We start from the raw sequence: 23,639 nt of genomic DNA on the forward strand, positions 1-23,639 counted from the left end.
GCATGGTCCATGATAATTCTAACAGCTACAAATTGGTCCTACTGGAAGGTTTGATTGCATTTTTGTGACTGTAGGTCTTTTGAATTAGAAACAGATTTTGTAAAAGTGAAGGAAAATGAAATGTACACAAATTGCCTATTAACAAATGAGTCAGGTCCTCAGGATGCTGTAAGCTTTAGAAATGTTGCTAAATGCACTTGCAGTTGAAAAATATGACCTACTCTGTTCATTAGTGCTGCTGATTTTGGTGGTCTTTCCGCAGGTTGGCTTTCTTTCATTACATAGTCATTTCATTGGGTGGCTTACCCAGGACTGAACACTGGTATTTGATGCGTATGGGTTTGTGTTCATCTCATCTTCAGTGCTGGTGTCCGTGGTCCAAAACTGAACTGTTCAGTCATGTTACACAAATGTTGAACATATGCCTCTGATTCACACATACACCAACCTTTCCAGTCAGTAGGACTAGTGTCTGTGTGTACAAGGTATTTTGTGTGTGCACATCTGTGCGCCACCCTGACCTTTGTTGAACTGTAATGCTGTGTGTGTATTTCCAGTCCACTCTGTGTCCCTCTCAGAGTGGGTAAGACTGTGTCAATAAATTTTCTCTATCTCACACACACACACAAACACACACACAGAGTGCCTCCATGTACTGTTTCTCATTTCAGCCTGACAAGAGAAACTGTAGACAACTTTCATGCTGCCAAACTGAAGTTTGTGATGTCGTTTCTGCTTGTCCCACACACTTACCTGATCTCCCACATACAACACTGTATACCAATCTAAAGCCTGAACAAGTCCTTCATCTTTCCTCCCCCCAATGTATACAGAATCCATAGGCTTTCAAAATCAACCAACTGAATCCACTAAGTGCACATATTAGGCATCATTAGCATTTCTGCCAATGCAAACGCTTTGAGGATTTCAGCCAAATATAAACCAGAAGGCACAGAAATCCAGCCCAGTGTTTCTTCCTGAATGACACTGATGGCATATTTAAATCGAAGCTGATGTCAGAATGCATGAAGATGCTTCCAGGAAAAGAAACTGTAGGCTGAGTTTCCATGCTCAGTTAGAAGGAAACTAGTACACCTGTTTTCCAGTAAAACTACAGTTCCTGTTAAATGTACACTTCAGTCCTGAGGCACATTTCCTTAGAAGGTGACCGCTGTGCTTAGGACTGCAGGCCCTGTCTCTTGTATAAAGCAGTCACTATTCCCCTAAGGTGGTACGTGTGTGTATGCCTCTATCCCAAAGCCATCCCAGGCACATTGGTGAAGAAACACTGGCAGAAGATGGCAAGCAATATAATCAAACCAAATCCCATGAGCTTGGCTGTGTGTTTATTTCCAGGAGCCAGAGGTTAGAGAGTTTAAAAGAGTGCAGCCCTCTAACCGTGGCAGCTACCTCCCCGTGGACACTCAGGAACGAGCTATATCTGGGAGGGCCTCTTCCATGCCACGCCTGACTGTGGATCCCCAGGTAAAACCAAGTGAAGCAATGACTGAACCAAAGGAATGATACATTACATGAGATAAGTGATCCTTTCCCCATAGGAGGCTGTTGATTAACTTTAGTACTGTATAGAATCTACCATTGGTAACACTTCAGCTGAGTCCCTTTCAGTTTAAGTTACTCCTTCAGCCTATAAAGACCAAGAGTCAGAACACTTCAATATAGCTCAGGGAGAGAGGAAATCCTCCTCATTGTATAGACAAGCACAAAGTTAAGTGAGTTATCCAGGGGACTATTGAGGCAAAGCAGGGAACCAAATCTTAACAGCCCAGCAACCACCCTATCACTCCATCAATCTTCTTCCAAGACTGCAGAGAAACTGAGGAACAGAGCCCCGAAGGAATCACCTTCCTATCCTGCTTCAACCAAGACTCTTGCTGGTGGCAGCAAGGATGGCAACAGTTTGTAAGAATCCCTTTCCACCTGGAAAGTATTTTCTCTTTTTGGACATTTGCCACCTTCTCTTTCCAGTCTTTTCCCATTGTCCTAAGACACTTGTCTACATGCCTGCTGCCAAGCATTCTGTCCTGATCAGTCTTGGCCATACTCCATCTCTTTGTCTGTCCAGCTGGTTTTTTCTGTCTCTGTCTGTCTTGTTTTGATTAACAGAGATATATAAACTCTTCTTAGGTTTGTAATAATAAGCCAATGCTACCCAGCAGCAATTAAACCCTAACTATAAGAGTGTCCCACAGGAAAGGGACTTGGTTGCAAAAGTTCTAGTTGTGTCTGCTGCATTAGCTCCACATTCCTTGCATACATAAACTATGAGGGAAGTAAAGACTGATAGCTTTTAACCATTTTATCAGTTATGGCCTGAAAAAACTGGCAGTGTGATAGCAAAGTTCTCTTTCTCTCCTGTTGCTTCCTGTATATATCTATAAATCAAATTCTGAAGTTCTCTGCCTCTAGGCACAGAGGGGTGCTTCCATTAACAGTTGGCCAAACCTGCAGGAGGGAGAATGCTGGAAGGAAAAACTGGCATTTTACACTAGAGCAAGAGCATCCAGATGGAAGTGCTGAATCAGTGGGAAGGGCAGGAAACCATGAGATAAAAAAATAAAGGTGGGAATAAGCAGGAATGGGGCAGGAAGCAGGCTGAAAATGGTTATACTATAGTGAAAAGGCACGGCGGATGAGTAGGTGGAATAAGGCAGAAAAAGATATTTAGACTAATACAAAAAAGAATACTGGATTTATAGGCAGGAAGTAGCAATTTGTGAAAAGAGATTTCTTTTACAATAGTGATGGGAATAAAATGGCAGATAAAAATATAATGCTTCATTAAATCAAAATGTAGGCTGAATTGTCACTGAGCTGGTAAACCTGAGTCTAGTTTCAGGCAGAGGCTCACATGACTGAATGCTCCTCACATACAAAACATACTCCTTCAAAATAGAAAATGTACATGAGAGGGAAAAGTCTAGGCTAGAACATTTCTCCCTGACATGCTAGTTTTCTATGTGCAGGGATTTTTTGTGAATGTATGAAGGAACTCACAAGTCCTAACCTGGAAGCTGGTGTATTATAGCCCAAGCACCTCCGCAAAACTAGACCATAGATTCAAAATAGATAGATATACTTTAGTTCTATTAACTATTGTGACTCAGGGACATACAGAGAACAAAGTTTGGAAAATGAGGGCTGTATTCCACTATGCTACGTGCAGTGGACTTTCCCCTTTGCTTTCGTTCCCCCTAGGTTTGTCTCCTCCCCCACCTTTCTTTTTCTGCTGCTCTTCTGAGCCCCATTTCCCTCTCTGCTTTCATGGTTCCTACCCCATCTCTTGTACTACTCAGAGACAGAATTTGAACTAGGAACTGACAATTCTGCCCAAATTGGAGAACACCTCTATTTGGGATCCGCGCAGACTCCTTTGCAAGCTGAGAAGAAAGGCCAGAGCCTCCACCTCCACCTTTTCAAATGCTTATGCAGACACTCCTCAGCTTATGTAATGCAACATTTCTCAATGTGTCCCCCCCGCCCCCCCTCCCCGTGGTCCACCTATTGGAAGTACCACCAGAAGTAACAGGGCGATGATTACTTCCAAATTGGGAGGACAGACGCAATGCGACAAACACCGGTAAGAGGCTCAGGGTGGATGGGAGGCTTTTTTGAACACATGAAAAACACATGCCTACCAAGCCAAGCTTCCTACTGCTGCTTGTTGCACTGCATTGCTGCCAGGCGGCAGGGGTCTGGGGGTCCTGTGCATACCACTGGACACCACCTCAAGTACCACCAGTCGTACAAGAGGAACAGTGATGTAAGGGTTCTGTTCCAGACACCTTTACCTAAACTGAGAGCCTGATCCTATGATGGCTACCACTGGCAGAACAGGCCTTAAAGCACATTGCAACCACTCTGAGGCCAGTGCTGCCAGTGGTAGGGCCTGCACCAGCAGGCTTCCACCAGCGCTGGAGCATCGCCTTCCAACCAGGGGTAGGTGCACCAACAGGCTGCAGGGAGGCATGGGGAGGGTTGAATGCAAATGGGGAGAGGGTTTTCTGGGTGGGGGCAGCCCCTGGGAATGTTGCAGACCCGGGGGGCAGGGAGAGTAGCAGAGGCTGCTGCCAAATCCTATCCCCCCCTCCCATACCTCAAAGCCCTACATGGGCTACTTGAATCTGCACCAGCTATTGAGCTGGTGCAGATCCAAGTAGCCCCATGGGAGCTGTCTGGTTCTGACACAGGGTAAGACAAACAATGTTCCCTTACCCTGAGGAGACCTCTGGCTGGCTGCCTGGCCTCACAGGATTCAGCAGTGGTTGTTTCAGTGCTGCTGTACTGTGGTGCCAGCATCCAAGATAGGATTGGGCAGTCCATTTTATGTAAGTTAGAACTTGAATGTGCGAGAGGAGCCATTCACGCTTGTTGCTCTGTAAAGTTTGCAACTTGCTTTACCGCTTTTGCTGGTTTCATTCCCAGCATGCGCTACATTTCCTTTTTCGTTTAAAGAGCCCACATGGAGGAGGATGCAAGATCACTATGCTCCAAAAGCAACCATCTTACCCCTTCCTCCATGTGGGATCTTTAAATCAAGGAGGAAACACGGGGGACGTTAGAAACAGTTCCAGCTTACAGAGCAAAGTGAGTGGTGAGCACAGCTGGCTCCTCTTGCTCAGCCCAGGCTTTATGTCAGCTTTGAAATTATGTAAGTTGAGGCTTACGTAAGTTGGGATGTGTCTGTATAGTGTTTTGACCTTAACAACTTAGTGTAAAGTGTTGCTTTTGACAAGCAATACCTGACTGACTCAGCCTGCATGAAGGTCTGCACTTCCTTTCTCACATGCACACATATACTGCAAAAGAAAGCATAGAATAGTTCAGAGGAGTTGGAAATGAACAGCCAGAATTCCCTAGAGCAGCAGTTCTCAAACTGTGAGCTGTGGCTCCCTGAGGAACCATGGAAACCAACTAGGGGAGCTATGGAATCATTGCAAAAAAACCTGCTGCTCTATAGAATGTATAGGATTGTAGCCCTAATGGGGAGCCACAGCCAATGTCCCAGAAGGTCAAGGGAGCCATCGGTCAAGAACGTTTGAGATCAACTCCCTGAGAAAGATGATGTTTTAGTGAGGTCTGGCTCTTATTCACCAGTTTCAGCTTCTAGGACCAGATGCCTTGAGGAGCATTTGCCTGAAAGGCAAGGTATAAACTTAATTAATTAAGGGCGCAATCCTATCCTGCGCTGGAACAGGCAATCCAAGAAGCTTGCGCTGTATCCAGAGCTGGATAGGTGCCCAGAGGGGCTCAGCCAGTTTCCCCTTACCTCCAGGTAAGCCACCCTTGCACCTATGGGTCTCCTCAGACTTGCACCACTGCAGTCTGAGGAGAACGGAGCGGCCTGAAGCCGCTCTGAACTCCCTGGGAACGGGTTGGGATCCAGCATAACTGTCAGATCCCAGCCCCGCCCCCCACTCCCCACCTGCCTGTCCCTGGGGCCACCCACTGTCCACTCTCCCCCCACCCTGGAACGCCTCCCTCCTTCCTCCTCCCCGCCTCCTCTCCAGCCATCCCAGAGTCTTGCATTGGGCAAGTTCGGCCAACGCAAGACTTGGAGCCTCAGTTGGCAAGGAGACTCATTCCAGCCTCTAATTGACTCATGAGGAGGCTCAAACGTGCCTTATGGTATGTTGTGCCTTATGGTATGTTGTTAAGGGACTTGTGCCAGCCCAAGTGCAGCTCAGGATTGCGCTGTAAATCACTAAACATTAAACCTGACTCCAAAGAAGCGATGCTGATTTAACACACTACATAAGAACTTGATACCTTTTCAAAAAATAAGCAGGAGATGCTATCTCAGGCCTAAGCTTATCTCTCCCACTTGCATCTAGACCGGAACATGACAAACTAGGGAAATAAGTGACCCAGGGCCCAATCCGATCCAACTTTCCAGCACCAGTGCAGCTGCAATGCAGCTCTGAGGTAAGGGAACAAATGTTCCCATACCTTGAGGAGGCCTCTGTCACTGCAGCCCCACCACAGATGTGCACACTTCATTGGCACAACTGAACTGGCACTGGAAAATTGGATAGGATTGGCCCCCAGTCAGTCCCTCATTGTAGAAGTCCATTGCCACCATTTTTATTCCCTTTTTATTAATCTGATGGGCCAAAAACCTGAGATACAGGCAGGATAATTACTCCACCAATAGCATAAATCCTGGCCTGATAGCTAAGCTTATAGGTAACTGAAACAAATTATTCAGGCCCATGTATGAAAGGAAATATCTGCCAGATAATGCAGTAGGTGATGCTCCTCCACACCCCTCTGTTAAATGCTGTTGTTTTGTCTGCAGCCAGGGATTTATTTCAGGAGGAAAGGCAGACTAGAAATATGTTTTGCACTTACCCAAACTAAGTACTATTCTGTGCCACAAAAGATCTTGAATAGCACCTGCCAACCTCTCACCACCTTGCCCTCACGGGATGTGTTTCCAGGTGGTCACAGACCCAGGGTCTATGAGACGCTCATTTTCTACTATCCGAGACAAGCGAACTAACACCTCCTGGCTAGATGAGTTCTCCATGGAGAGGAGCAGTGAAAACACCTACAAATCCCGCCGACGCAGTTACCATTCTGCCCTGCATCTGTCTTCACGGCGCCTCAACACAGACTCAGGTAAGAAGGTAGCAGCGGGGTGAGGCTCAATAATGGTTTTTCTTGGATTATTATTATTTTTAAATATAGTTTGAGGTGAGGTTGAATATGATGAGGTCATCTCATCTTATCTCCATCTCTGGCAAAAACCAAGAATTGTCTTTTTCTTTTTTAAAAATTCAAAAATGAATAGAACCTGTTAAAATGAACCTGAGTCCAACTTCTATGGCTCGCTTCTAAAATGAGGTCTATTAAAAATTAAAAAGAGCCCGTATTTATCCATCCATAATATGTGATAGTTTTCATTTCAGTATATTTTTTAAGTATTAAGCATTTTATAAATAAAAGTAATTTTCAACAATGATAGGAATGCCAGTCAAGACTAAGCTAATTGTCATTCAGTCGCCTTGAAATCAAAGCAAAAATAGCTTTCTTTGGATCAGATCCATTGTTTTCCTCTAGGAACATCTTGTCAATTCAGTAGGAATATGATGTATTTGTTAAAATTTAGGTACTTGGGGAGGGGGAAAAATTTTTGTATTTCAGCTTTATTTATTTGTAGCTCTCTCCATGTGTAATTAGGCTGTTGATGCATCGTGATGTTTTCAAATAAAGCCACTTCTCACAACGTTGAAACTCTCTTCCTAGGGAGATATAACAAGCTCCTTCTCTCCCTGACACTTGATAGTATTTGAAGATGTTCCTATTTTTTGCAAAGACTTATAATTCTGTTGTAATCAGTTAAATGGTCATTTTTAATACTGCTGTTTTTATATTGTATTCTTTTTTATTGACTGTCATATTGTTGTTTTTGTTAGCTGCCCTGAACTTTAGGAGGAAAGGCAAGATATAAATCTCTAAAATGAATTCATTAAATCTAAATCTGTTCAGAGAGCATTGTCCTCATCTCAGCACAGAGCAATGGTCCTCAAAGTAAACAACAACAACAACAGTATTTATATACCGCTTTTCAACAAAAGTTCACAAAGCGGTTTACAGACAAAATCAAATATCTAATGGCTCCCTGTCCCAAAAGGGCTCACAATCTAAAAAGATGCAACACCAGCAGACAGCCACTAGAAAAGACACTGCTGGGGTGAGGTGGGCCAGTTACTCTCCCCCTGCTAAATAAAAGAGGAGCACCCACTTGAAAAAGTGCCTCTTAACCAGTTAGCAGGGGAAAACAAGATCTCTTTTCTTCCCCCCCCCCCCAAAAAAAAAATCAAATCTTAAGAGGGCCTTGGGAAAGAAATCTAGTTTTCTCTCACATCACATCCCTATGTTCTGAATTAAGGGCAGCTAGAGCAGTGTTTCTCAAACTGGGACCCACTAGGTGGGTCACAAATCCATTTCAGGTGGGTCCCCACACATATCAATATTTCATTTTAAGATATTAAACTTGATGCTACCTTGGTATGTGACTACTTTAGGAGAAATGTTACAGACCTGTACTTTTAACAGGCTACTATGTATTTGCTTTTAACAATGATAGTCAATGGGACTTACTCCTGGATAAGTGTGGGTAGGATTGCAGCCTAGGATTGTTAAAAATGTTCCCGCTTGATGATGTCACTTCCGGTATCACTTCTGGTGGGTCCCAACAGATTCTCAATCTAAAAGTGGGTCCTGGTGCTAACACTTTGAGAACCATTGCACTAGAGAATTAAACAGTGGAAAGGAAAAGGAAGCTGTAGTAAATTGCCAAGAGGGAAGGCAAGTCATGTTGATTTTTGTTCTGTGTTGGCTTGTGTTCTGACTGCTGCTATTAGGTTTGCATATGCTGTAAAATTGAATTGTAGAATTTGGGACCCCCCAAAAATTACAGGAAACTGCATGGAGACAGTTAGCACTTAATTGGTGTTTAATGTAGCTGTGGCTGTAACCCTACGCACCTAGGAGTAAGCCCCATTGACTCTAATGGGGCTTGTATCTGAGTAGACAGGCATAGGTTTGGGTTGAGTGTATTTAGACCTGCACTACAGCACAAGATGAAGACTAGGGGGTTAAGCGCCAGGCTTTATGGAAAACCCAGATTTTGGACAAGGTTTGAAGGAAGAGTGCAAGGGTAACAGGGGTGCACTGAGAAGGGATTTTTCTCAAAATCTCTCAAGGAGAGAATGGCACAGTCACTTGAGGGAGCAGGGGACCATTGATGGCCAAGGATGGTGGGAAGAGCAAATATCATTGGCAGGGATACTATCTGGATGCATTGAACTTAACAATACAGAGTGGCCCCCATATCCGCAGATCCCATATCCCTGCATTTACTTATCAGTGGATTGGGTCTGCAGGGCCCCCAGCGCATACCCCCTCTGGAGGCAAGAGGAGCTTTGCTCCCCTCTCCTCTGGAGGGTCCTCTGAGCCCAGCAGAGGCCATGAACGTCCATCTGCAGCCCCTGCCAGGCTCAGACTGAGGCTCTCGATGGCAAATGGTTTTATGAAAAAACAGAAGTCACTTTTTAATGCCTTATAAGGCATTGGGAGGTCCGGGGAAGCCACTGAGGGAGGCCTGGGGAAGCCTCTGAGTTCTGAGGAAGGCCCCTGAGAGTTCTACAAAAAAACCTGAAGTGATTTTTTTTTTTCATTGGGAGGCTCAGTTTGAGCCTGGCAAGGCAGCAGGCAGATGTCCTAAGCTCTAATTAGGCATTAATTTTGTGGACACAATTTGCAGCCCAATCCTGAGCTGCCTGGGACACCCAGCCTCGGCGGCACTGAGAACAGCTGCTGCCGGATCCTGCGTGCCCCAGGCTACTGCGGGAGGTGCCTCAGGAGAAGGGGACTTTTGTCCCCTTCCTCCAGGTAAGGTAAGCAGCACCGCAGTGGGGCTACTCACTTTACCGCCGACCGAAAGGTCAGCGGTAAAGCAAAGGCGCTCGTGTAGGGCGCCGAGCCCACCACGTGCGCCTTGGATCCTGCGGAGCAGAGCTCCGTGGACCTACCTCCTTCCCTCACCATGGCATGCCCCCAGCCCACACTCCTCCCTGCATCATGCCTCTGCGTCACGCCTCCCTCTTCACGCCCTCTCTTCACCCCCCACCAACTTCCCCCCTCCTCGGAACAGCTCCTCCCCGCCCCGTCCCTGCCCTTGCTTACCGTGCCACGGCTTGGCGGTCTGGGAGACCGCTGAGCTGCGGAAGCTGGGCAACCGCCTCACGGTAGCCCAGCACCAGCCGGCGCCGGGTAGCACAGGCAGGAGCCTAGCAGTGAGGCGAGCAAATGTGCCTTACAGCACATTTGCGACAGTCTACCGTGGCACAGAGCTGCGGCACAGAGCTCAGGATTGGGCTCTCAGGCATTTGGAGGGTTAGAGGGTACTGCTTGGCTTAGTCCTCATGACAACACACTCCCAAATCCCCCTCCCCCACCATGATAAGCATTTGTCTCCAGTAACAAATGGGAAGAGGTTCTTCCAGGGATTGCAACCCTGTGTGAGTGCTGGGACACAGAGTGCTGGGCAGGGCTAAGCAGGGACTTCTTACTCTCCCTTGTCTGAACATGGCTATTGGTTTCAATCAAATGGTGAGAAACCTTTATCAAAGCAATACATAAAGTTTCTCCACAGAAGTGACTTCCCACTCCCATCGTTTCTGCACTAACTTTATTATGTTTAAGGAGGTTCTTGCATCTTCCTCTATTCAGCCCTAATAAAGTTAAACAGTTTGTTAATATCCCTTCCCTCCCCCCAGTGCAGTCATTTCCATTAAATGGCAAAGTAAATTCACCTATTCAAATATACAGCTTATACTGTGTCATTCTAAAGATCAATTAATTTTCATGCTTTCCACCACAAGCTCTGATATATTCAGATACTTTAAGCATATCCCACCTCACTCTTTTCTTTGTATTCCAGTTATTGCCTCCAGTAGGAGGGCTGGTACCACCTGTGGCAGGCTATTATAAAAAAGGAAATTGCATATTTCTCTGGGGAGTAATTCTTGCAGGGGTTCCAGGAATACTCTTAAGCAGCTCCTAAGAGGATTTAGTAAAAGATAGTGTTCTTTCAAAAAAACACAACCCCATGTTGTTTATTAAAAGAAAAGAAATACAACAATATAATAATGTATAGGAAAGACACAGAGTTTGCATATTAGTATAGAGGAATTCATTTCACACATAATCATGTAATACTAACAAAGAACACTATGTTCGAATTAAGTCTAACCAAAGTGACGTGTCTTTCAAGAAAACCTTCAACTACCTGTATAATGGCTCATTGACAACAAATGAGATGAAGCAATTCATAAGAGAGTCCAAAATCATCTCTCTTCTTCCAGACACAAATTTGTTTTCTAAATTCTTGGCCCAGGAGAAAGAAACCAACTTGACAGCAGGGGTACAGCATATTGCTAACACTAATCAATTACCTTGGCTAAATAGCATCTTAGGTGTTGGCAACCTTCAGTCTCGGAAGACTATGGTATCACGCTCTGGATGGTGGTTCTGGCACAGCGTCTAGTGTGGCTGAAAAGGCCGATTCGGGAGTGACAATCCCTTCCACACTGGGAGCAAGTGTAGTGTGTCCCTGGTCTGTCTCCCTGGCTATGGGCCTTCCTTCTTTGCCTCTTTGCCTCAGACTGTTGGCCAAGTGTCTCTTCAAACTGGGAAAGGCCATGCTGCACAGCCTGCCTCCAAGTGGGCTGCTCAGAGGCCAGGGTTTCCCACCTGTTGAGGTCCACTCCTAAGGCCTTCAGATCCCTCTTGCAGATGTCCTTGTATCGCAGCTGTGGTCTACCTGTAGGGCGCTTTCCTTGCACGAGTTCTCCATAGAGGAGATCCTTTGGGATCCGGCCATCATCCATTCTCACGACATGACCAAGCCAACGCAGGCGTCTCTGTTTCAGCAGTGCATACATGCTAGGGATTCCAGCTCGTTCCAGGACTGTGTTGTTTGGAACTTTGTCCTGCCAGGTGATGCCGAGGATGTGTCGGAGGCAGCGCATGTGGAAAGCGTTCAGTTTCCTCTCCTGTTGTGAGCGAAGAGTCCATGACTCGCTGCAGTACAGAAGTGCAGACCTCTCCAGACTGAGAACAAAGTCCAAAGTTCAGCTGAAATGTCTGCGTGACTTCCTCTTTGCTGACAATGCAGCTGTCACTACCCACTCTGCCAAAGATCTCCAGCAGCTCATGGATCGTTTTAGCAAGGCCTGCCAAGATTTTGGACTGACAATCAGCCTTAAGAAAACACAGATCATGGTTCAGGATTTGTGGACTCACCTCCCTGCATTACAATCTCTGCGCATGAACTGGAGGTTGTCCATGACTTTGTGTACCTTGGCTCAATGATCTCCGACACTCTTTCTCTCGATACCGAGCTAAACAAGCGCATCGGTAAAGCAGCTACCACGTTTTCCACACTCACAAAGAGAGTCTGGTCCAACAAGAAGCTGACGGAACATACCAAGATCCAGGTCTACAGAGCTTGCGTCCTGAGTACACTTCTGTACTGCAGCGAGTCATGGACTCTTCGCTCACAACAGGAGAGGAAACATAGCATCTATGGAGCTGAAATGCTCACTTTTGCCTTACATGCAATTTTAACCCTGGCTGATGGAAGGGGAAATTTAGGATTTCCATTCAGGACACTTGATTCAGGATGCTCCCCAAAGCTGATTACTACAATATTTTTACCAACTTTTCTCTATACGTAAATCTTCGAAAACTGTGCCCAGAATGAAGAACACACACACAGTGGAGTACGCTGGCACATAACTACCACCAAACAGAGCAGAACAGTTGTGTACAATTGGCTGCCTGCCACATTTGCTTAACACATCCCAAAATGGTGTTTTATATCACTGGCCCTCTTCCAATTTATGTCCATTACCCCTCCCGCCTCAGCTCCTACTTTGTAATGCAGCCACCCAGCTGACTTTCCTCCACTCCCCCACTTTTGTGTTTGTGTGTTTCATTCTTATTTCCTTTGTGTGGATACTTTAGACTTGTCACTAATGAATTCCATCTTGTTATTTACAGACAAATCCTTCTGAATTCTCATTCTAGTGCCAGCAGTGTTGGGAAATGCCTACTTTGTATTACCCATAGATATTTGGTAAACAGACCAAGAATTTAATAATGTCCAAGAATTTAAAGGCATTATCTAACAGCGCCACCCCAAGACAATCTGTTGTTGAACTCTACTCATCAACTGCAACACAGCGCTTTATAGATCTGTAAAAGTATATATCATATAAACAGAGCCGTAATGGGGCCCAAGTGCACCCAGGGTGAGGCGACATGGTGATGTCACCCCCTGCAACATCACACCCCCTGTGTCATCATGCCACCCTCTGTGCTGCCTCACCACCACCACCAGCATTTGGAATGGCTCAATTTTGGAGCCAAACTGGACACAGGGTCCAACTTTCCTCCTGCTTTGGTGCTGTTTCCCCCATCATCTTTGCCGCCACCACCACTCTTCATTTGTAAGTCACTCCCAGCACCTCTTCTCAACTGGTGCCTGGAGTGTCCACCCCTCCTGTGCCACCCAAGATATGCTTCTGGTATAAATACTCCAGGAGACACTAAACTAAACTAAATACCAGCAAACAGCCATTAGAAAAGATGCTCCGCTGGATTTGATAGGAGCAGTTGCTGTTCCCCCACTAAATGTCAGCTATCCATCTCTTTAAAAAGTGTTGTTATTATTAAGAATACGTATACACTGCTTTTCAATAAGAGTATCTCACAAAGCAGTTTACATAATAAAATAAATCAATAAATGGTTCCCTGTCCTCAAACGGTGCACGCTGTATCCTAACCCCCTTCCCAGGCCTGATCAGCCTGCACAGATCCTTGGACATACACAGGTTTGAGTTAACCCACTGTGGCTGCTGGGACTTACTCTGGGACAAGAGGACAAATGTCCCCTTACCCTGAGGAAACCTCCAGTAGACAAAATTCCCCTGCAAGATACAGCATAGCTCATACCAGCGTCACTGCATCGCTGGGTAGTAATTTAGATAGGATTGGACTGCTAGAGAGAGAAAACTATAAAGTTGTGCAGGAAGCTGGAGTAAACCCAAATAGAGCTTGGCAAATAAAATGCCATTTGGAATAGGCTCATGAAATGACTGGGGAGCCAGCATAGCTGGATAAAGTATTGTGGGAGTTATAGTCATATACATTTGTATAAGCGAGATGCCATGGGCTGCAGCATTCTGTGCATTTAGGAACAGGAAAGCTGTGATTTGATAAGACCACAGAGAAGAAGACTAGGGAAGTTAAGACAAGGATTTAATCATGGCATGGCTGAGAAGAACTGCAACTGAACTCTTAGGGCCCAATCCTATTCAGTGCGTGCTGGCTCACTGCCAGCACGCACTGTCAAAAACGTGCTGCAAGCTACCTTTGTGGGCCCTACCGCCAGTGGAGCAAGCTAACCCAGTGCTGGCCGGCGCTGGGCTAGCACTAGTGGAGCACTGGAGCTTCACCCCTCGGCGGTCATGCAGACTGCCAGACAGTGCAGAGGTAGGTGGGGGTGTGCAGGGAGGTGGAAAGGAGGTGTTCCAGGGTGGGGGGAGGGCAGGGAGGAGGCATGCTGGAAGAGGGAGCAGGGCAGGAAGGAGGCGGGAGCGGTGGAGTGAAGCAAAAAGTGCCAACGCAGCTAGCAGTAACTCGAATGTCTCTAACTCAAGGAACCAGTTGTGTAGTTGTGCTTTAAACTTTTCTGGTTTGCTTCTTTTTGTGAACCACCACATTAAAGCAGCTGCATGGAAAGCCACTTTTATTTATTATATTTATCTCCATTGTTCTTCGATCACATAACTCATGGCACCTTAGATGAAACTCTCAGGTGGATCGTTCAGGCACTGACAAGCTCTAAACCTATTTGCTTTAAGTGAGGTGTTGACTGTATAGTGTACCCTCAGCCCATGCTCTGGGATCCACCTGAAGGCCTTGTATTCAAGCTCTGATACAGCTGAGCACTCCTACCAAAAGAATTGACATGTGGTTTGAAGGGAAGAGGAAGTTGCTAGACTTCAGACAGTCTAGAGAAGCAATTTTTAATCTTTTTCATCTCAGGGCACACTGACAAGGTGTTAAAATTGTCAAGGCATACCATCAGCTTTTTGATAATTAACAAGGCACACCATGCTGCTGTTGGGGGGCTAACATCCCCCAATGGCCCTTCCATAAATGATAAATAATAATAAATAAATAATAAATGACCCTTCCCCAAATTCCTGTGGCACGCCTGCAGACCATTTGTGGCACACCAATGTGCCACGGTACAGTGGTTGAAAATTGCTGGTGCCAGTGGTGTAGGAGGTAGCCAGTGGGGTAGGAGACGTGAGGTCCCAGGCCCAGAGCCCAAATACATCCAATACATCACAAGGCACAAAGAAGGAGAGCGGGGTGTAGGAGACAAGACTTATCTTGTATAAGCCAGACTTATCTTCATTATGTACTCTTGTTAATACAAGAATAAAAATAAACTCTCCCATGTTTTTTTAAGCACCAGTAGTACATAGTAAGATCCAAATAGCATATAATACGAGAATTAGAGCTATATAGATAAAACCTATATATAGAAGAAGAAGAGGCTAGAGCAGAAGGAAAGGGTTACTTCTAACCAAGTGTTCCTGTGCATTCCAAAAGCCCCTAAAGAGTTTCTTTTCTTTCTGAATTTATTCACCTTGACTTTGCTATGAGTCATATGTACATACCAGGTAATCAAATTTTTAAAAAGTCCAAATCCCACAATTTAATGTACCATTCTTTCAAGTGGGGAATTTATTATTGATATTTAGTACATAGTAGCCTGGCAGCTATTATCATATTAAACAACATTGTGTTCCACTCTTAAGAAGCTGATCTTTAGGATGAGTCAGTAATCACAGTTTGCCTCTGGTTCCAAAAATAACTTTAAGTATTTTATTTATTGTGTTATAATCTGAGTTCAAAATTCTTGGCATTACAGTAGTTCTACCAACAATGCATTACCTCTTCTCACTTTTCCTGCATCATTCTGTGTTATTACTATAAATTTTTGATATTGCTTATGGGGTCTATAGCACACAGTAAAGGTTTCATTCAGCTCTCCTATACAGGAGTTAACACTCTTCCAAGCATGTGCTCAATTTTATGACACAAAGGCCTTAAGGATATTCTCCCATTGTATTATATGCCCTGAATTGTTAACGTCTCCTAAATGTAATAAAGTTTGATATATCATAGAAAGCAGATGAACTGAACTTGTGGCAATTATGAATTCATAGTTAAGAAGCTCTCTCAGGTGTGACCAGAAGTCTGATAAGCCCTATCAATAAACTGTGTAGGAGGGTGGAATCACTCTAGAGCTTGGGAGAATATTTTAGCCCTGGCAACTTTTCAGCCTTTCGGGACTTTTCACAAATGATGGCAGTCTTCAAATCCAGTGGTATGCATTTCTAGACCCAGAAGTTGCAGACATTAGGCCCTGTGTCGCTGAGAAGTTTGTCAGTCAAGTTACAACTACACCAGGGTGATTCTTAGATTCAACCTGTGACATGGGAAGCTGCTTGAATCATTTCCATACGGCAGCTGCTGCACTAGATAGTCTCTCACCAATACGATTATTCCCATTGCAAGGGAAGTCTCTATGGAATCATCAAGACTTTAAAGAAACCTGACTCCAGCATTGTGGTCTGACAGAACATCTGAAGTCGCAAAACAGAACATAATCCCTAGGCCCTAAGGATTATGTTCTGTTTTGCGACTAGGCCATAAGTGAAGAATCATCACTGTACAGCCAAGTCTAAAAGTGACGCAACAAAGAAGTAGAAAGCTTAATTATCTAACTATGGCTAAGCCAAAATGAAGTAGAGGGGATTTCATGAATATTATCTCACCCCTCTGGAAGTACCACCCATGGTCAGAAGGAGCACTCAAAAGGCTATGGAAGTGTGGCAGATTCCAACTAGCACATTCCAACTGCTTTAGGAATAGGGCTGACACCGTACATTGCTCTCAATGGGATTTGTACATCACCCTGAGCTCCTTGGAGGAAGGTTGGCATAAAAATATATTTAAAAAATATGTATTTGAATGTGTTTTCTAATGCACATTCTAGCACCATCAGAACTAAAGCTGGGTTTCAGCATGAAGCAATACAGCTTTATTTGCCCTTGTTGCCCTTATCATATAATGTTCATACATGATCCCCAATTGGCTGGGATCACAGAGTGAAGGAGAATGATGCAGTTCTATTCACGTTTTTAAGACAGTGCCAAAGCAACACCACTTCAGAGGGGAAAGGACTGTGGGTAGCCCCGCCCCCCCATGCAAAGAATTGGAACATGGATTTTTTTTTTTCCAGAGAGTTCCCAGTACCCTGAAAAGCAGACTTTTTGCCTCAAAAATATTCTTGACCAAAAACTCAGTACAAATTTAGCATCAAATGAGACATCATAACAGAGCAAAAGACTGAAAAATCAAGTTGTAAAAATACCTTGTTGGTGTAGACATATGAGCAGGAAGGACATTCCTAGTTTTGATACAGAAGGAGAAATACAAATAATAAAACTGTTTGGGGCTGAATACGAATTAATGAAAACCCCTGAGAAATGTTCTTGTAACCCTGCCTTTGTCCAATACAGGCCATCGATCTGACACACATCGATCAGGAGGCAGAGAGCGAGGCCGCTCCAAGGAACGCAAGCACCTGCTCTCTCCAGACATCTCCCGCTGCAACTCAGAGGAAAGAAGTCCACCAGCAGATGGGGATTCTCCCGAGCGACACCAGTCCAGGTCTCCCAGTGAAGGCAGGTCCCAAACCCCCAACAGACATGTAAGTATGAAGCTTGCACAACAGTATAATAAGGAAGAAAAATATGAGGCAAACACCCTGTGCTTCAGTTCTGTTGAGAGTATTTAAGACTGGTTCACACATAGCTTGATTCCATGTCACCATGAAGGCACAGTCCTATCCTGCGCTGGAACTGGCAAGCCAAGAGGCTCAGCCAGAGGCAAGGGGAAACTTTTCCCCTTACCCCTGGGTAAGGGCTGCTGGCCCCTATAGGTCACCTCGGACTTTCATCACTTCCTGAGGTGGCGCAAGTCCGAGGAAAGCGGAGAGGCTTGAAGCCGCACTGTTCTCCCTGGGAATGGGGGTTGGGATCCAGCATAACTGCCAGATCCCAGCCCCGCCTCTGGCTCCTTGCCCGCCCGCTCCTGGGGCTGCCCACCACCCACCCTCCCCCCACCCAGGAACGCCTCCCTCCCACCTCCCCCACTTATCTTTTGTCCTTGTGTCGCCCCAGCCGAGCTGATGCAAGTGTCAAGGAGGAAGCCGGCGTGGAGGCTTATGCCAGCCTCCGCAGGCTGGCACTTCTCTGAGCTCTGGCCTGGCTTCCTCTCGAGGAGGCGCAAACTGGGACTTGCGTCGGCCCAAGGGAGTGTTTGGATCGAGCCCTGATTCACATCTGAACGTGTGAACTGACTTCACTGAATGACCTTGTATTTGAGGTGATAACTGACAATACGTCTTCATGTGATCTTCATTGGCTCATTGCAAGCCATCCCTTGAGGATGCAGTCATCAAACCTTGAACTTGCATATTTAATCAGTTCTTGGGTACAGACACTCCCAGCCCCCGAAATGAGTTTGATGTCACACCCCAGCAGAAACAAGTTCATCACAATTTTAGATGTGAGCCTCTTCAGAACAGGGAACCATCTTCATATTCTTTTGCTATGTAAATTGTTTTGTTTACTATTATATTTAAATACTACTTTTCAATAATTGTTCTAAGTAACCTTTATAATACCTATATAGCAGTAAGCAAGTTTCACTGAACTTTGCCTTGGGTTCATTGCTTAGGACTGTGCTTCTCAAATAGTGGGTCGGGACCCACTAGGTTGGTCACAAGCCAATTTAAGGTGGGTTGGGTAGCACCTAGCTCAGCGGCCATTGAAAATATAGAGATGAAAATACAGGGTATAGAGCTGCTGGGCAGGGCAGCCTTTTGGTAGGAGAGAGGCATAGTGCTTTGTCCTGAATCAGTGGGAAGATGGGACACTGGAAAGGGGACGGCTGCATGGTTGGAGAAGGATGCAAGCCTGCATTTTGCTTTGACATCCAAGCTGGAATGTTTGAATTCCAAGCTATGCAAAACAACAGCACAAGTGCACTGTGTAATGAGACCTTTGACTGTTTGTGGCTTAGGTTTGAAGCCTAAATTGATAATGTCACTTCTGGCCGTGACATCACTTCCAGGTTAATGGTATCACTTCTGGTGGGTCCTTACAGATTGTCATTCTGAAAAGTGGGTCCTGGTGCTAAAAAGAACCATTGGTTTAGGAAAAAGGAAAAAAAAAAGTATGGTTAGAGAGAATACTGGTAGAGGGCATGTTAAAGCCAGTTGCAATGTCAAACACTGCTTAAGAGGGTGATCCAAGATGAAAGATATCCAATGTGGCATGCAGATTAATTGAAATGTTATTGCAGTAGTAACCCACAAGACACACACTCCGGCCTAGCTCCCAGCATGCTGGGATGTACTATTGACCACTGCATACTGTATCCAAACACCATATACATGAATCATAGACAGAAGCCAACAGTCATTTTCTTCTCTGCCATTACAGATGTGTGCATTTCCTTTTGGCAAAAAAAGAAAAAAGAAAGAGCAGCTCACTGGCTGAGCAATTTGTCTGCTGCATTATATTGACTCTAGCACAATAAGGGTGCAATCCTAACTCCTTATGTCAGTGCTTTCAAGCACTGACATAAGAGCAATGAAGCTTCGAGGTAAGGGAACAAACATTCCCTTATTTTGAGGAGGCCTCTGAATGACATCCAACTGCAGGATGCAGCTCATGTCCCATTGGTACCACTATGCCAGTGCTGGAAAGCACTGACATAAGGGGTTAGGATTGCACCCTATGATAACTTGTTTCCATGGAACTAACATGGAGCAGGGTGACTACCAGCCAGTTCCGAAACCCAATCTTAAGCACGCATGTCCAAAGGCTTGGAAGTGCCTGGGACAAAATGGCAAAGAGGTGGAAGACAAGGAGGAGTCTGGCAGCATGGTTAATAGTTTGGTGGTCTCTCTTGGCAACACATTGCCTAGACTTAATAGAGCAGAGGATCTGGGAGCTTTGTATTATTATTTTAATTTTATTTTTCACATTTTTATACCGCCCGTCCTCCAAGGCGCTCAGCGTTGGTGTACATAGCTACTCCCCTCTTTTTGTCCTCACATCAACCCTGTGAGGTAGGCGAGGATCAGAGAAAGTGTCTGGCCCAAGGTCCCCCAGGAAGCTTCACGGCTGAGAGGGGATTCAAACCTGGATCTCCCAGGTCTAAGTCCACCTCCCAAACCACTATACCACCCTGGCTCTTTTATAGCAGGGCAATGACATGGGATTGGTTTCCTCATGTCACTTACCTCTTGAGCCAGAAGAAATCTGGCCTGTGACAGTCTCCCAGCTTGAATAACCTGCAGTTTCCTCATCAACACCCCAGGTGGCTCATGGAGCAGAAAGCCATTGCCTGACGTGAATAATCCTCATCTCTCTCTCTCTCTCGATTGATTGATTTTTTCATTTTTCCAGGGCACAGGCTCCTTGAGTGAGAGCTCCATCCCATCTATATCTGACACCAGCACGCCAAGGCGAAGCCGCCGTCAACTCCCACCAGTGCCACCAAAGCCGCGCCCCCTCCTTTCCTATGCTGCCATGATGCAGCACTGTGGAGACACCTCCCCACAACCTGATGATAGTGAGGGTGGCTCCCCTTTGCTTTCTGGGGCTCTGGAGACAAACACCTGCTTGACTGAGTCTTCCAGCTCCCCACAGGGAAAGCAGAGCCTTCTTTCCACCCCCCAGCGCTACATCTCAGAGCCTTACCTGATGCTCCAGGACGACTCCCATGCTTCAGACTGTGGCGAGGAGGAGACACTCACCTTTGAGGCTGCCGTGGCCACCAGCCTTGGCCGCTCCAACACGATTGCAGCAGGTCCTCGCTCAAGGCACAGCTGGCAGATGCCCAATGGGCACTATCGGAGGAGGAGAAGAGGGGCATCACAAGGGATGATGTACGGGGCTGGCATCGACGTATTAAGTGATACGGAAGAAGATGACAAGTGCTAGAAGCTGCTCCCCTCCCTTCTGACGCATGCTGTTTGCCACATCTGGAAATGAAATGAAAAAAGGAAATCAAATGCAACAGCCAGAAACAGAGCTTTTGTGCAAAAAAGAGAAAGTCCAACCAACTGATTCTTTGTTTTCCTCCCTCCCCTTTCTAATTGCACAGAGAAACATTTGATTAGCTCCTGCATCCATGGACCCAGCAAAGGTGTGCCTGCTTGTTCAGTGAGAGTGAAATAATATGGCAACAGCAACCCTCCTATCAACAGTCATATGGAGCTGTAGCTCCCTCCCTCCCAAAGAAAGCCTAGAATGTACACCAAAGGAGAGCTAGAAGTTGCTGAAGTAGTACAGCAGGAAGCAATGTGGACGCTACAGTATTTATGGCTTTGCCCTTAGATACTTGGCAGAATGAAAGAAAATGAATCTAGTTGGTGGTTCGGGGCACGCGTGACTCTTCCCTTGAGACAATCAACTTGTCTGCTTTGGGGATCCTGCCTATGATTTATCCAGTGGGATGGTTAAGATTGAGGGAACTTCCCCAAACCTCAATGACATGGAGGTCATAGCATGGGGTCCTCCTGCAGAACCTGAGATTTGAGGTTTGCCTTCCAAGAGAACAGACAAACCTTGTAACAAAGTTGGAAGAGAGGGTTTGGTGGGGGGAAGGGAAAACAGATGCTGTGGGCAACGTGTGGTAAGGAGGACTTGGTTTGAGTGGACCCAAGTGTCTTGTGTCACCCAAGAGGAATAGGGTAAAGGGGACACAGGGAGAGAATTGCTGCTGCTAAATATATGTAGCCCACTGTTCTCAAACATATATTAATATCCCCAAGTTTGGAAAGTGTAGAGCATATATGTGTGTGTGTATTTATATGCTACGTATACAAACATGCACACGTGTATAGATTTATTTTAATAAGCTGGTGTATTACTAGCACCAAGGCAGTATATTCTCTCACCCTCAGAGGGAGGAAGCTGTGATGTCTTGTTTTATGCAAGATCCAAGGAGCTACAACATATAAAAGAGGCCAGTTGTGTTCTATGGCAGAAATGGCCAACTTTTGTATCCTAGGAGGCCATCAAATTTTCAGATGCTGGTCAGGAACCTAAAAGTATCCAACACCCCCCCTCCACACACACCAAAACACACACAAAGTTTGGTTCCATAATAAAGTTGGCATCACCTAGCCTTACAGTAAGGGCTTCATATAAACAAGGCCTCGTTGTTCCTTTTTCCTTACAAGAGAGCAACTATCTTTTTTATCCGTATCTTGATTAAAATTTGATAGGGCAAGTGTGTGTGTGTCTGTGTGTGTCTGTGTAGGGGGAGTAGGGAGACCGACTTGCTTAAGGGACCAAATCCAGCTTGTGTGCTGCCACTGATCATTTTTGTTCTATAGAACTGAAGGTAGGCTGGAATTTGGCTGGCCACTTTGGAAAGAATGCTGGACTTAGATATAGTTGTCTTCTTATCTAGTAGGGTTCTACTTGTGGTGTTAAAATAGCCCTATAAATTCAGGCACATGAACTCTACTTGACTGCCATTGGCAAACACTTTTAGTTAACCAAGGTTTGGAGTGTAGGGTGTATGGTTTTTCACCTCCTCTCTTCCTGCTCAGCATCTCATTCATTTGAGCAGGCCTTTCCTGTCCTCAGCTCAGAAGGCAGCAGGGATGGTAGTCATGGTTTGCTCATCTCTTCTGGCACAGTACTGTACTGAATGTAGGTGGCACTTTGATTGTTCAGCTTTGGTTCTCACATGTGGTTCTGTTAGAACACAAAATTAATTCTCAACAGGAAGAAAGGGTGAAGAGCTGTTGAAGCAAAAGGGCTGTTGTGTTCCATGGGGAATAACTCACTGCCCAAAACGGTAGGAGCCTTCACAAGGTATCAAGGAACAGCCATATATTATACCTAACAGAATAATAGTGTTATCAGATACAGCACTGGATTCCAGAGCTGCTGTGGCTGGAGAAAATGGTGTAGCTACTAAGGATTCCAGCCTATAAAAATCAGTGCAAAGCCTGCAGCTGGAGAGCAAGGGGCACTTGGATGCTATGAGAGTTTTAAGCAAGTTGAACATGCCAAAAAACAAGAGGATTTTCTATGGAGGTTATGATATTTCAAGGGGAAAAAAGCTGTCAGGCTACTGTTTTGTGGCTACATTCCAGCTTGTAATTGAACTGGTAATTACATTTGTCCAGCATAAATTCCCTCTGTGCTGTGCCTCAGTCCCTGAGCCAGATCTAGCATGATATGGGTACATCCTAGCCTTCTCACAATCCCCATTCTGGATCCTTGCATCTCCTTCATCAGAAAGAAAGCAAAATATCCCTGAAACGGATCTGAAGCAGAGCTATTTCAGGGCCCAAGCCTATCCAATTTTCTGGTGCTACTGTGCCTATGGGGGATGCACATTTTCCTGTGTTGGGGAAGCGGTCACTGAGGCCTCCTCAAGGGATGGGAACATTTGTTCCCTTACCTCGGGGCTGCACTGCATCTGCACTAGTGCTGGAAGGTTGGATAGAATTGGGCTCTAAGTTGTTACTGCTGCTAGTGTTCATTTACTATTAACTACTTCCCCAAGCAATCAACACACACATAAGCAGTGTCAAGTCAGAGGAGGGGATTCACTGAACTCCATAACTAGCTTGCGTGAACAGGCTACACTCCGAAACTATTTCCCTGAGCCAGAATTTCCTATCCATAAAACAGTGAGATTCTCCTCCTCCGACATGGCAGTGCTTCAGTGGCACAGCCCTCAAAAATACCATTTTGAATAAGATTGTAGTACTACCCTTTTCCATTTGCTTAACTTATCTCACAAGCTTCCTTACCCAACTACACATCAAGAATCCCTACCTGTTCAGCTAACAAAAACATTTCCGTGACTATACTACAAAAGCAAGTGGGTCGAATTGCTTAGAAACCCTGATTCTTGAC

General features: G+C 45.5%; 1 protein-coding gene across 1 annotated transcript in view; it reads left to right on the plus strand.

Annotated features, from left to right (window-relative positions):
* CACNA1E (calcium voltage-gated channel subunit alpha1 E) overlaps window positions 1–20,696 on the plus strand; it is a 360,216-nt gene extending 339,520 nt beyond the window's left edge. The window contains exons 45-48 of the mRNA XM_066623540.1: window positions 1,357–1,485; window positions 6,462–6,642; window positions 17,199–17,389; window positions 20,160–20,696. Of these exons, the coding sequence (XP_066479637.1) occupies window positions 1,357–1,485; window positions 6,462–6,642; window positions 17,199–17,389; window positions 20,160–20,696 (1,038 nt within the window). The remainder of the gene's footprint in view (window positions 1–1,356; window positions 1,486–6,461; window positions 6,643–17,198; window positions 17,390–20,159) is intronic.
* The last annotated feature ends 2,943 nt before the right edge of the window (window positions 20,697–23,639 follow it).

Source organism: Tiliqua scincoides, chromosome 4 (genome assembly GCF_035046505.1).
Source record: "Tiliqua scincoides isolate rTilSci1 chromosome 4, rTilSci1.hap2, whole genome shotgun sequence".
NCBI classification, from domain to species: Eukaryota; Metazoa; Chordata; class Lepidosauria; order Squamata; family Scincidae; genus Tiliqua; species Tiliqua scincoides.